Source organism: Gallinula chloropus (assembly GCF_964237585.1).
Source record: "Gallinula chloropus genome assembly, chromosome: 35".
In the NCBI taxonomy this organism is placed as follows: Eukaryota; Metazoa; Chordata; class Aves; order Gruiformes; family Rallidae; genus Gallinula; species Gallinula chloropus.
This window is the reverse complement of record NC_140120.1, coordinates 841432-854085: the sequence shown is the minus strand read 5'-3', so window position 1 is coordinate 854085 and position 12654 is coordinate 841432. Positions and strand designations below refer to the sequence as shown.

Here is a 12654-nt window from a genome sequence, read left to right as displayed (position 1 = left end):
TTGCTGAGCCCTTTTGCCTGGCTGCTTCACACCTGCTCAGAGGTTTTCTACCTCTAAAAATAGTACTGGTGTGATGTGATGGTGGACAGAAAGAAACACTTTATGAGGAGTCCTCATAAAGACGTGCTGAGCCTCTCTTCCACTCTTCCAATCAATGGAAACTGAAATTTTCTATTTGTGTATGAAATCCTTTCTGATCATCAGAGATGTGAAGCACTCATTCCCATGTACTCATTGCAACAGCACAGAGCTGATTCTGTGGCAGCACACTGGAAGAGGTCCTGCTCCTTAAAGCACTCTCAGCCAGCACAGAGCAAAGAGAGGAAATGCCTTGGGATTTGGATTGGGCTGGGATGTGGATTAAAAATGTCTGTCCTAATTTTCCTCTGTCTTCTCCTTTTTAGAACAATGCCCCCATGCAAAGAACCAGATAATGTCCAACAGCAGCTGCATCACTGAGTTCCTCCTCCTGGCATTTGCAGACACGAGGGAGCTGCAGCTCCTGCACTTCTGCCTCTTCCTGGGCATCTACCTGGCTGCTCTCCTGGGCAATGGCCTCATCATCATCACCATAGCCTGTGACCACCACCTCCACACCCCCATGTACTTCTTCCTCCTCAACCTCTCCCTCCTCGACCTGGGATCCATCTCCACCACTGTCCCTAAAGCCATGGTCAATTCCCTCTGGGGAACCACGGCCATCTCCTACACAGCCTGTGCTTCACAGGTCTTTTTCTTTTACTTTCTGCTTTCAGCAGAGTTTTCCCTTCTCACTGTCATGGCCTATGACCTCTACGTTGCCATCTGCCACCCCCTGCACTACGGGACCCTCCTGGGCAGCAGAGCTTGTGTCCACATGGCAGCAGCTGCCTGGGCCAGTGGGTTTCTCTATGCTGTGCTGCACACAGCCAATACATTCGCTATACCTCTCTGCCATGGCAATAAACTGGACCAGTTCTTCTGTGACATTCCACAGATCCTCAGGCTCTCCAGCCCAGAAGACCTCCTGAGGGAATCTGCTCTTATTGTTCTTAGTGCCTGTTTATTCTTTGGGTGTTTTGTGTTCATTGTGGTGTCCTATGTGCAGATCTTCAGGGCTGTGCTGAGGATCCCCTCGCAGCAGGGACGGCACAAAGCCTTTTCCACCTGCCTCCCTCACCTGGCCATGGTCTCCCTGTTCATCAGCACAGGCATGATTGCCTACCTGAAGCCCACGTCCATCTCCTCCCCATCCCTGGACTTGGTGGTGGCTTGCTTGTACTCGGTGGTGCCTCCAGCAGTGAATGCCCTCATCTACAGCATGAGGAACCAGGAGCTCAAGGATGCTGTGTGGAAACTGCTGACTTGGTGCTTTTCAGATCCCATGTAGTGCCCGTTGTCTTCTGCATATCACTCGTATCATAATTAAGTCTTTTGCCAGAGATTCTCTCAAGAACAAGCCCAAGGAACAGACTCAAAAGAAACTGTTGCTATGCTTGTTTTTCCATGGGCAGTAGGGTGAGAGCAGAGTTCCATGTTCTCTGTGGACTGAGGTGTGGCTTGGATATCCCTTGTAAGAGGCCAGCACTCACGTAGATGGTGAATGGACTCCAACTAACCTGCCATTGGCTCTATAGGCTGTGATAGGTCTGATTACAGGGGGTGATTTTCTGGAAGGAATCAGGAGCTTCCAGGAGAGCACAGGAGTTCTGAAGGGAGGGCGTGTGCCAGGATTCCAGAACTGAATAGATCCAAGTGGGCATGAGCCTTTCCAAGGTGAAGTGACCCAGAGATCAAATGCTAAATCTGGGTGTGAACCATGAAGTGAGAGTTCTGCAACTGCAGGGGACACAGCAGGCACAGGGACAGGAGCCTGGTGAATTATTTGGTTTACCAAAAGTGCACTTCCATAGGGTGGACCTGGTGCTGCATCCAAACACGTCTCACAGCACTGCAGGAAGGCAGGACATTTCTGACTACACTCCATGGCCACATAAGAGCTTCTGTAGGAGGCAGTGAGGAGCAGCGATGTCCCAGAGCTGGGTTTGGCACCAAGCCCAATCAGCACGTCACTTGCAGAGTCATCCTGTGAGCCCAGGCCCACAGCCCACTTGCTCTGCAGAGCAGCACAGCCAACCCAAGGGTAGTGGACAGCATGGGTAGGGAGTGTAAGAATGGCCAGCCAGGCCCACACAGATGTTCCTGTTTTGAGGAAGGGCACTGTGGAGAGGTGGGATGTCCTGGGAGAAGAGCAGGAAACCACGTCTTGCACAGACTGGGATGTTCTGCTTGTCTGGGAGAGGGGAGTGGTGAGTGCTGGGATGGGCAAGTGGTGAGTGTGGTCTGGCAAGTGCCAGGGAAATAAAAATAATCCCTGTACAACTCAGCTCTGTGTGTGTGTACAGGCTGGGGGCAGACAGAAGTGTCCTCACACAGCCAGACCTCCTGGGGGAGATGTGAAGCACTAGTAGAGCAGGACCTGGTCTGTGCCCATGTGTGTGGGACATCCTGAAAAGCTGCCCCAGAGCAGTCCTTACCAGCCAGTGACAATCATTTCCACACTGGCCTCCCACCCCGGCTAAGAGGGGTTGTTTGTCCCTCCATGGAGGGACACCAGGGGACTGTCAGAGATCCATGTTTACAAGGTACAGACATGGTGTGTGTGTGGTGAGATGAACCTGAGGGAGCTCAAATATTAATAAATGAGGGGAATGCTGTGGATGTGTCTACCTGGACTTCAGTAAAGCCTTTGACACGGTTTCTCACAGCATTATGACTGAGGAACTGGCTGCCACTGGCCTGGACAGGTGGACCCTCAGCTGGGTTCAAAACTGGCTGGATGGCCGGGCCCAAAGGGTGGTGGTGAATGGAACCAAATCCAGCTGAGGCCGGTCACGAGTGGTGTCCCCCAGGGCTCAGTCCTGGGTCCAGTTCTGTCCAACATCTTTATCAATGACCTGGATGAAGGGATTGAATGCTCCCTCAGTCAGTTTGCAGATGACACTGAGCTGGGAGGAAGTGTTGATCTGCCTGAGGGTAGGAAGGATCTTCAGAGGCATCTGAACAGACTGGACCCATGGGCTGAGACCAATGGGATGAGGTTTAACAAGTGTAGAGTGCTGCACATGGGACAGAACAACCCCCTGCAGCGCTACAGGCTGGGGGAGACTGGCTGGAGAGCTGTCAGGCAGAGAAGGACCTGGGGGTGTCGGTTGACTGCAGGCTGAATATGAGCCAGCAGTGTGCACAGGCAGCCAGGAAGGCCAATGGCATCTTGGCTTGTATCAGAACCAGTGTGGCCAGTAGGTCTGTGGAGGGAATTGTGCCCCTGGACTGGGCACTGGTGAGGCTGCACTTTCATTGCTGTGTGCAGTTCTGGGCTCCTCACTATCAGAAAGACATGGAGGTCCTGGAGTGAGTCCAGAGAAGGGCAACCAGGCTGGGGAAGGGGCTGGAGGGCAAATCCTCTGAGGAGCGGCTGAGGGAGCTGGGGGTGTTCAGCCTGGAGAAGAGGAGGCTGAGGGGAGACCTTATCACTGCCCTGACAGGAGGGTGCAGAGCAGTGGGAAATCGTCTATTCAGCAAGGTGACAGGTGATAGGATAAGGGGAAATGGCCTCAAGTTGTGCCAGGGCAGTGTCAGATCAGATGTTAGGAAGATATCTCCTACTGAAAAAGTTGTGAGGGTGTGGAACAGGCTGCCCATGGAGGGGGGTGAATCACTCAGGGATCTGGTTTAGCTTAGGATGGGAACAGTTGGACTCGATGATCTTAAAGGTCTTTTCCAACCTTGTGATTCTGTGATTCTTTTTAATGTTTTCATAAATGACCAGAGAACTGGACTGGAGGGTGTCTTGAGTAAATTTGCATGGTGAAGAGTCTGGAGAGGAAGTCTTATGAGGAAAGTCTGAAGTCCCCTGGTTTATTCAGTCTAGAAAAAAGGAGGCTGAGGGGAGACCTCATTGCAGTCTGTGGCATCCTGAGGAGGGGGAACAAAGGCACAGGTGCTGATCTGTCTTTGGTGACCAGTGATAGAACCTGAGGGAACAGCATGAAGCTGTGACAGGGGAGGTTTAAGGTAGATGTTAGTAAGAGGTTCTTTACTGAGAGGGTGGTCAGGCCCTGGAACAGGCTGCCCAGGGGAGGGGTCACAGCCCTGAGCTTGACCAAGTTCAAGAAGCATCTGGATGATGCACTCAGCCTCATGCTCTGACTTGGCTGGCCCTGTGTGGAGCCAGGAGTTGGACTGGATGATCCTTATGGGTCCCTTCCAACTCAGGAGAATCTATGATTCTATGACCATGACAGAAATCACCACTTAGCAGTGGATCTGCACACCAGGACTTGTGGTTGCTCTCTAGATTTCCCTTCCCCTTGGACCACTGAGACACCTCCCAACCATCCAGCTGCTGCTCTGAGTTTCAGGGAGTTAAACCCTTGCCTTTCTGGCAGTTGTCTGACTCATTCTGTCTTTAGCCAGCTCTTGAGTTGTGGTGATTTCACAGTCTCCTTCCTCACTAGAACATCTCTCACAGGGTTAAGCTTTGTGGCAGGTGAACCTCACTGGTGGCAGATTGCACTTGGCACAGAGTGAGGAGTGTTTGATTTAATGGTGAATCTTGTCAGGTTTCTTGTGTTGTTGGGAAAATAACTCCCTGTGTGCTGCCTGTGTGCAGCCAGTTCTCTAAGGAAAGCAGGGGAGCTGGTACAGAGGGGCTGTAATGCCCCACTGTGGAGTGCAGAGAGAGACCTGATGTAAGGACAAGGGATGCAAGTCCCAGTTGGCTGGTGAGAGTCATGGTGGGCTTGTGGAGATGTGCAGCAAGGTTGTCCCCACTGCCTCAAGGGACCCTTTTTCAGAGCAGTCCAGACTTCCTTAGGAGACACCCTGGATCAATCTCAGTCAGAGGTTGTCACCTCTCCTCTACAGTGAAAATAATAACCTACACCCTTAAAAAGAAATCAATTTTACTCTGAGCTCCCTTTGAAACAGCTTCAATGGTCTGTACATCTCTTGAAGACTTGAAGATAATTACATGAAGAGACATAGCTCATTAGGGCTTGCTTTTTCTTTTTAATGAGCCCTGGGGTGCATTTGGTGCTGAGTCCTTGAAGCTCAGGTACTGAGAGGAGATGACACAACAAACTCCATGTCAAAAGCAGAAGCCAAAGTACCTGAAGTATTAATGAGTCCCACTGAGAGCCATTGCTGGCTGAGCCTCCCCAGGGACTCGTTAGCACAGGTAATTGGAGGCCATGTTGGCTGGTAGGCAAAGGCAATGTACAAGCAGCTGAGATGCTGAGCAAGCCCTGGGTTGGTTTGATGAAGCAGAAAGGCCAAGCCCTGACCCCCAGCCCCAGGGAAGACAGGTCCTGTCCCTCAGGCATTGCTCAGGCTCTTCCTGGGGCAGTGTGGGGTGTGTAATGCTGAGGGAAGAACAACAGGATGAGAGTTTCTCCTCATTCTTGATCCAAAGCCCAGCTAGAAATTCATCTGTCCTCCATTTAAATCAAAGAAAGAGCAGGGAGACCCTCCATCCCCTCTCAGATTCAGGAGGAAACATTGTTGAGACATGAGGCCAAGGCTGAGGTGCTTAATGAAATCTTTGCCACTGTCTTTAGTAATAGGAGCAGTTGTACAGAGAGAATCCAATTCCCTGAGCTAGGAGACAGGGACAGGGAGCAGAATGAGCCCACCTCAATCCAGGAGGAGATGGTCCTGCTGCACCACAGAGATGTGCAGAGATCTGTGGGGCTGAATGGGATGCAGCCAAGGGTGCTGAAAGTGCTGGCAAGGGGGTTTCACCAAGCCACTTTCCATCAGTCCTGGCTGACTGGATCAGTCAACGTAACCCCCTATATAAGAAGGACAGAAGAATGATCAGGGACATTAGAGGCCTGATGGTTTGACTTCAGTCCCAGAGAAGCTGATGGAGCAGATCATCCTGAGCAGCATTATCCAGTTCATGAAGAACCCCCAAGTGCTCAGGCCCAGTCAGCTTGGGTTCATAAGGGCAGGTCCTGTTTGACCCACTGAATCTCCCTCTATGACAGGGTGACCTGCTTCTTGGACAAGGGAAGGGCTCTGGATGTTGTCTACCTTGACTTTAGCAAGGCCTTGGACACAGATTCCCACCACATTCTCCTACAGAAGCTCACTGCTTGTGGCTTGGAAACTGTGGTGTTTCAGCCCCAAGCAATGGCTGAGCACCACATGCTGCTCGCTCACTCCCAGAGGAGAAACAGACAGAGCCTCTGTGGGTTGGGATAAGGACAGTTTACTGACAAAAGCACCATAAAAGGGGAACAATAACAGCCCCAATTGCACTCACACCCAGTGATAGCACAGAGAGTACCTTACAAACCCAACAATAACAGAGTGCTGCACCATGCCATGACCACCCCTCCCCAACCAGCCCCTTGGATGGGGAAGTGATGCCAGGGGGTGTGGAAAACAGCCCAGGTGAACTCAGCTCAGCTGTGCTGGCTGCTTAGGGAGGTGAGTTCTGGCCTAGCTAGAACCAGGACATTATCCACCCCTGTTTCTACATCATCTACATCAAGCCCAGGTCTTATGTTTTCAGAGGACTGGGAGGGTTCATAACATGATTTATTATTTAGACCATCTGCCATGGACCACCATCCAGGAAATAGTATATAGAAATATGTAATATTTGGCTTTTTTTCTCCTTTGGCAATGTCTAAATCCAGCTGGATGGCTTTCACCTCTGCAAACTGGCTGGATTTGCCTTCTCCATAGGCAGCTTCTGCAACTTGTTGTGTAGGACTCTATACAGCAGCCTTCCACCTCTGATGTTTACCAATATTGCCACAGGACACATCGGTGAAAAGGGCATATTTATTCTCATTTTCTGGCAGTTCACTCTACAGTGATCTTTGCCTTCTGGCCAGTCTGTGATCACTCCCAGGGTTCCTGGGTGATTGGGGTTTCCTATTCCAGCCCACTGTGGGATAAGTGTGACCCACTTGCTCCACGTAGCATGAGTGGCATGGTGTGTAGAAGGGGCCTTCCCTTTGAACATCCAGCCCAGCACAGGCAGTCGGGGTGCCAGGAGGAGCTGGGCTTCAGTCCCAATCACTTCTTAAGTGGCTCAAACCCCTTCCTGTGCTGCCAGCATTTCCTTTTTTGTTAGAGTGTCTGGATCCTCTGTAGCCCCGACTCCAAAACCCCAGAGACTGACCTTGAGCCTCCCCTGGTGCTTTCTACCAGAGTCTCCAGGTAGGGTCATTCTCCCAGGCTGACCTGTAGAACACATTGTTTACATCTGGCCCAGTCTGGACGGGCCCAAGGGCTACTGCATGGACTATCTCCTGTTTGATCTCTTCAAAGTCTTCTCACTGCTCATTAGAAATCGATCTCTTACCAGGTTACACAGCAGAGAGGGCTGACAATGAGACTGTGGTTTGGGATATGCATTCTCCAGAACCCCACAGTGCCTAGGAAAGCTTGTGTCTCCTTTTTGAGGTTGGATGGAGACATATCTATTATTATAATGATAACATCCATTGGGATCTTATGACACCCATCCTGCTATTTTATTCCTAAAAAGTGGATGCCTTAAGCAGGTCCCTTACCCTTACTCTGCTTGATGGCAAAACCAGCTTGTAGCAGAATTTAGATCATTTTCTTCCCTTTCTCAAAATATTCCTCTTCTGTGTTGTCCCATGCCATGACATCATCAATATACTGGAGGTGCTCTGGGGCTTCATCCAGCTCTAATGCAGACTGGATCAGTCCATGGCAGATGGTGGGGCTGTGTTTCCAGCCCTGGGGCAGTCGATCCCAGGTGTACTGGATTCTCTTCAAACTGAAAGCAAACTGTGGCCTGTGTTCTGCTGCCAAAGGAGTCGAGAAAACCACATTTGCAATGTCAGTTGTAGTGTAGCACTTGGCTGCTTTTGACTCCAGTTCACACTGGAGTTCCAGCAGGTCTGGCACTGCAGCACTCAGAGGCAGCGTGACCTCATTCTGCTCTGGCCAGATTGCACTGTTGAAGGGTGAGCGGGTTCTACCAGTCACTCCCTGACTCTCCAGTTGATGATCAGTTTCTGAATGGGAATCAGGGAGTCTCTGTTGGGTGTGGTATTGTTGCCTGTGCACCATCATGGTAGCAACTGGTACTCGCTGTTCTTCAACCTTTAGCAGCCCCACAACAGCAGGGTCTTCTGACAGCCCAGGCAGAAGAGAAACTTGTTCAGTTTCTTCTGTCTCTGAGGCAGCTATTCCAAAAGCCCACTGGTACCCTTTTGGGTCTTTGAAGTGCCCTCTCTGCCCAGTCTATGCCCAGTATGCATGGAGCTGCAGATCTTCAGGATCACACTAAATCATCTCTCACATGGCTAACATGGGAACAAGGCAGACCCAGGGAATTACAGGCCGGTGAGCCTCACCTCTGTGCCTGGGAAGATCATGGAACAGATCCTCCTAGATGACATGTTGGAGCACATGAGGGATGAGCGTGTGATCCAGGACAGCCAGCACGGCTTCACCAAGGGAAGGTCGTGCCTCACCAATCTGGTGACCTTCTCTGATGGAGTGACAGCATCGGGGGATAAAGGGAAGGAACCGATGTCATCTACTTGGAATTGTGCAAGGCCTTTGACACAGTCCCCCACCACATCCTTATCTCTAACTTGGAGAGAAGTGGATTTGATGGGTGGACCGTCCACTGGATAAGAAACTGGTTAACAGACCGTAGCCAAAGGGTGGTGGTCAATGGGTCTATGTCCAGGTGGAGGCCGGTGACAAGCGGTGTCCCCCAGGGGTCTGTCTTGGGACCGGTGCTCTTTAACATCTTTATCAGTGACATGGGTGATGGAATTGAGTGCACCTTCAGCAAGTTTGTGGATGACATCAAGCTGAGTGGTGTGGTCAACACCCCAGAAGGAAAGGAGCCATCCAGAGGGATCTTGACAGGCTGGAAAGATGGGCCCGGGGGAACCTGATGAGGTTCAACACTGCCAAGTGTCAGGTGTTGCACTTGGGCCAGAGGAATCCCAGACATAGATACAGACTGGGATAGGAGCCCCATGAGAGTAGCCCTGCTGAGAAGGACCTTGGGGTTCTGGTGGATGAGAAACTTACCACGAGCCAGCAGTGGCTCTTGCAGCTCGTAAGGCCAATGGTATCCTGGGCTCCATCAGGAAAGGGGTGGCAGCAGGGACAGGGAGCTGATTGTCCCTCTCTGCTCTGTCCTTGTGAGTTCCCATCTGGACTTCTGTGTCCAGATCTGGGGCCCCCAATACAAGAAAGATGTGGAACTGTTGGAGAGGGGTCAGAGGAGCCACAAAAATGATCAGAGGGCTGGAGCACCTGCCCTACAAAGAGAGGCTGAGGGAGCTGGGCTGGTTCAGCCTGGAGAAGAGAAGGCTGTGGGGGGACCTCATTGCAGCCTTCCAGTCCCTGAAGGGAACAGAGAAACAGGAGGGGATTCAACTTTTTAAAAGGGTAGACAACGGCAGGACAAGGGGGAATGGATTAAAACTAAAGGAAGGAAGGTTTAGATTAGATATTAGGGGGGAGTTTTTTACAGAAAGAGTGGTGAGGTGCTGGAACAGGCTGCCCAGAGAAATTGTAGATGCCCTGTCCCTGGAAGTGTTCAAGGCCAGGTGGGATGGGGCCCTGGTCAACCTTGTGTAGATCCAGGCCTGAGGTTGGTATCCCTGCCTGTGGCAGGGGGTTGGAGCTCTATGATCCTTGGGGTCCCTTCCAGCCCATGCCATTCCTTGATTCTATGATTCTATGATAAAAATGTTTAACAGAACTGGACCCAGGATGCCACTCATGACCGGCCTCCAGCTGGATTTGGCTCCCTTCACCACCATCCTTTGGGCCCGGCCATCCAGCCAGTTTTTAACCCAGCTGAGGGTCCACCTGTCCAGGCCAGTGACAGCCAGTTTCTCAGGCAGAATGCTGTGAGACACCATGTCAAAGGCTTTCCTGAAGTCCAGGTGGACAAATCCACAGCCTTCCCCGCGTCCATTAAGTGTCCATTAAGTAGGGTAGAGTTAATTTCCTTCTAGTATCTGGTGGAATGCCATGTTTTGGAGTTAGGATGGGAGCAGTGCTGGTAACACCCAGATGGTTTAGTTGTTGCCAAGCAGTCAGAGACTTTTCAGTTGTTCATACTGCTCTGCTAACGAGAAGGTGGGGGGCACATAAGGAGCTGGGAGGAGACACAGCCAGGACAGGTGGCCCAAACTCATCAAAGCGGTATTCCATTCAATTGTGTCATGCTCAACAGAGGGTTGTTGGGGGAGGATTGTAGAGATCCAGGACACACAGTTTTTGGCACTCTCCACCCTCAGGACAGCTCTGAGCTGTGCAGTCTGAGCTGTGCAGTTCTGTGAGAACCTGCATGGTGCATCACCAGTTTTCTATATAGAATCACAAAACCACAAGGTTGGAAAAGACCTTTAAGATCATAGTGTCCATCCATTCCTGTCCCTAAGTAACTGATCTACCCTTTTTTTTAATCACACCCAGAGAAGGTGACTCAACCCCTCCCTGGGCAGCCTGTTCCAGGCCCTGAAAACTTTCTGTAAAAATTTTTTCTTAACATCTAATTGGAACCCGCCCTGGCACAGCTTTGTGCCATTTCCCCTTGTTCTGTCACCTGGCTGAAGAGACCATTGCCCACCTCTCTACACCCTCCTGTCAGGTAATTATAGGCAGTGATTAGGTCTCCCCTCAGCCTCCTTTTCTCCAGACTGAACATCCCCATGTCTCTCAGCTGCTCCTCATAGGATTTGCCCTCCAGCCCCTTCCCCAGCCTAGTTGCCCTTCTCTGGACTCACTCAAGGACCTCAATGTCCTTATGATAGTGAGGAGCCCAGAACTGGACACAGCACTCGAGGTGCAGCCTCACCAATGCCCAGTACAGGGGCACAATCCCCTCCCCAGACCTACTGGTCACGCTATTTTCTGATACAAGCCAGGATGTCATTGGCCTTCCTGGCTGCCCGGGCACACTGCAGGCTCATATTCAGCCTGCAGTCACCCAACACCCCCAGGTCCTTCTTTGCCTGAGAGCTCTCCCAGCCTGTAGCTCTGCATGGGTTTGTAATGTCCCGTGTGCAGCTCCAGGACTGTCGGAACTCAGGGCTTTCCTGTCCAAGGGAATGGTCCTAACATGATGACATCACTTTCAGGCTCTCTCAGCCTCCAAAGTTGAAACTTCATAATATCAGTCAATAGCTTCCAGACAAAAGGTGCAAGGGTGGAAAGATTTTCCTGGCCTGATACCTCCCACGGAAGACTACGAGCAGCTTCAGTAACCTTGGGGATCAGAGCTTTCCTTGCCATGAAATGGTCCTAAACAATGCCTGACACCATTTGGCAGCTCCACCAGTGTCCACCTTCAAAAATGCTAAACATCCACCAATAGCTTCCAAACAAAAGGTGCAAGAGCTAAGAGCTGTTCCTGGCCTGAAACCCCCCTGGGTAGCCCACAAGTGGATCCAGTACCCTTGGGCTCAAGGCAACCCTAGCCTCAGGAAGGGTCCTAATATTGCCTGGCATCATTTTCAGGCTCTACCAGAACATGTGAAGCGTCCAGCAATAGCTCCCCAAAATATTTTTGAAGGGATAAAACACATTCCAGGCCGTAAATCTGCCAAGGTAGCTAACTAGTAGCCCCAGTAACCTTGTAGATCGGGGTTTTCAATGCAAAGGGAAATTTCTTAATTGTTCCTGGAGGCATTTTCTGGCTCTACCAGCCTCCAGCTTCAAAACTGCTTAATGTCCAGTAATACGTCTCAAGCAAAAGGTGTGAGGGCTGAAAGATGTTCCTGGCCTGAAACTTCCCCTTGTAGACTACTAACAGCACCAGTAACCTTGAATCTCCGGGCACACTGAGCCACGAGAACGGTCCTAACATTGCCTGAGGTTATTTTTGCTTTTAACAGCGTCCTCGTTGGAACATGCTCAACCTACAGCAATAGCTCCAAAACAAAAGGTGCAAGGGCTTAAAGAGGCTCCTGGCCTTTAAACTGCCTAGGTAGCCCATTAGCAGCAGGCTTTTCTTACCAAGGGAACAGTCCTAAAATTGCCTGATGCCAGTTTAGGGCTCTACCAGCCTCCACCTTCAAAACGGTAAACGAACAACTATAGTTCAAAAAGAAGGTACGAAAGCCAAAAGGCTGATCCTGGCCTGAAACCTCTGCAGGAAGCCTACGAGTTGCCCCAATAACCTTGAGGACCAGGACATCCGGAAGACTGGAGGAAAGCAAATCTCACTCCAGTCTTTAAAAAGGGCAAGAAGAAGAACCCGGGTAAATACAGACTCACTTCCATCCCTGGAAAGGTGATGGAAAGATGTATCCTTGGTGCTGTCTCTAGGCACATAAAGAGAAGAGGGTTGTTAGGAGCAGTCAACATGGTTTTACCAAGAGAAAGTCATGCTTGACTAATCTACTAGCCTTTTATGAGGATATAACTAGGTGGATAGATGATAGTAGGGCAGTAGATGTGGTCTACCTTGGCCTCAGGTAAAGCATTTGACCAGTCTCCCACAGCATCCTCGTGGCTAGGCTGAGGAAATGGGGTCTGGAAAATCGAGCAGTGAGGTGGATTGAGAGCTGGGTGAAGGGAAGAAGCCAGCGAGTTTGGGTCAATGGGATAGAGTCTGGCTGCAGGCCTGTATCTAGCGGAGTC

General features: G+C 50.9%; 2 protein-coding genes across 2 annotated transcripts in view; both read left to right on the top strand.

The window, feature by feature from the left end:
- Window positions 1–12654, top strand: part of LOC311203103 (scavenger receptor cysteine-rich type 1 protein M130-like) — a gene marked incomplete at both ends in the record, with an annotated part of 255816 nt that overhangs the window by 159939 nt on the left and 83223 nt on the right. The gene's annotated exons all lie outside the window — the stretch shown is intronic.
- On the top strand, window positions 434–1369 carry LOC311203049 (olfactory receptor 14A16-like; the record flags this gene model as incomplete). Its single annotated transcript, XM_084277685.1, has 1 exon — window positions 434–1369. The coding sequence occupies one exon, from the start codon at window positions 434–436 to the stop codon at window positions 1367–1369; it is 936 nt and encodes a 311-aa protein (XP_084133811.1).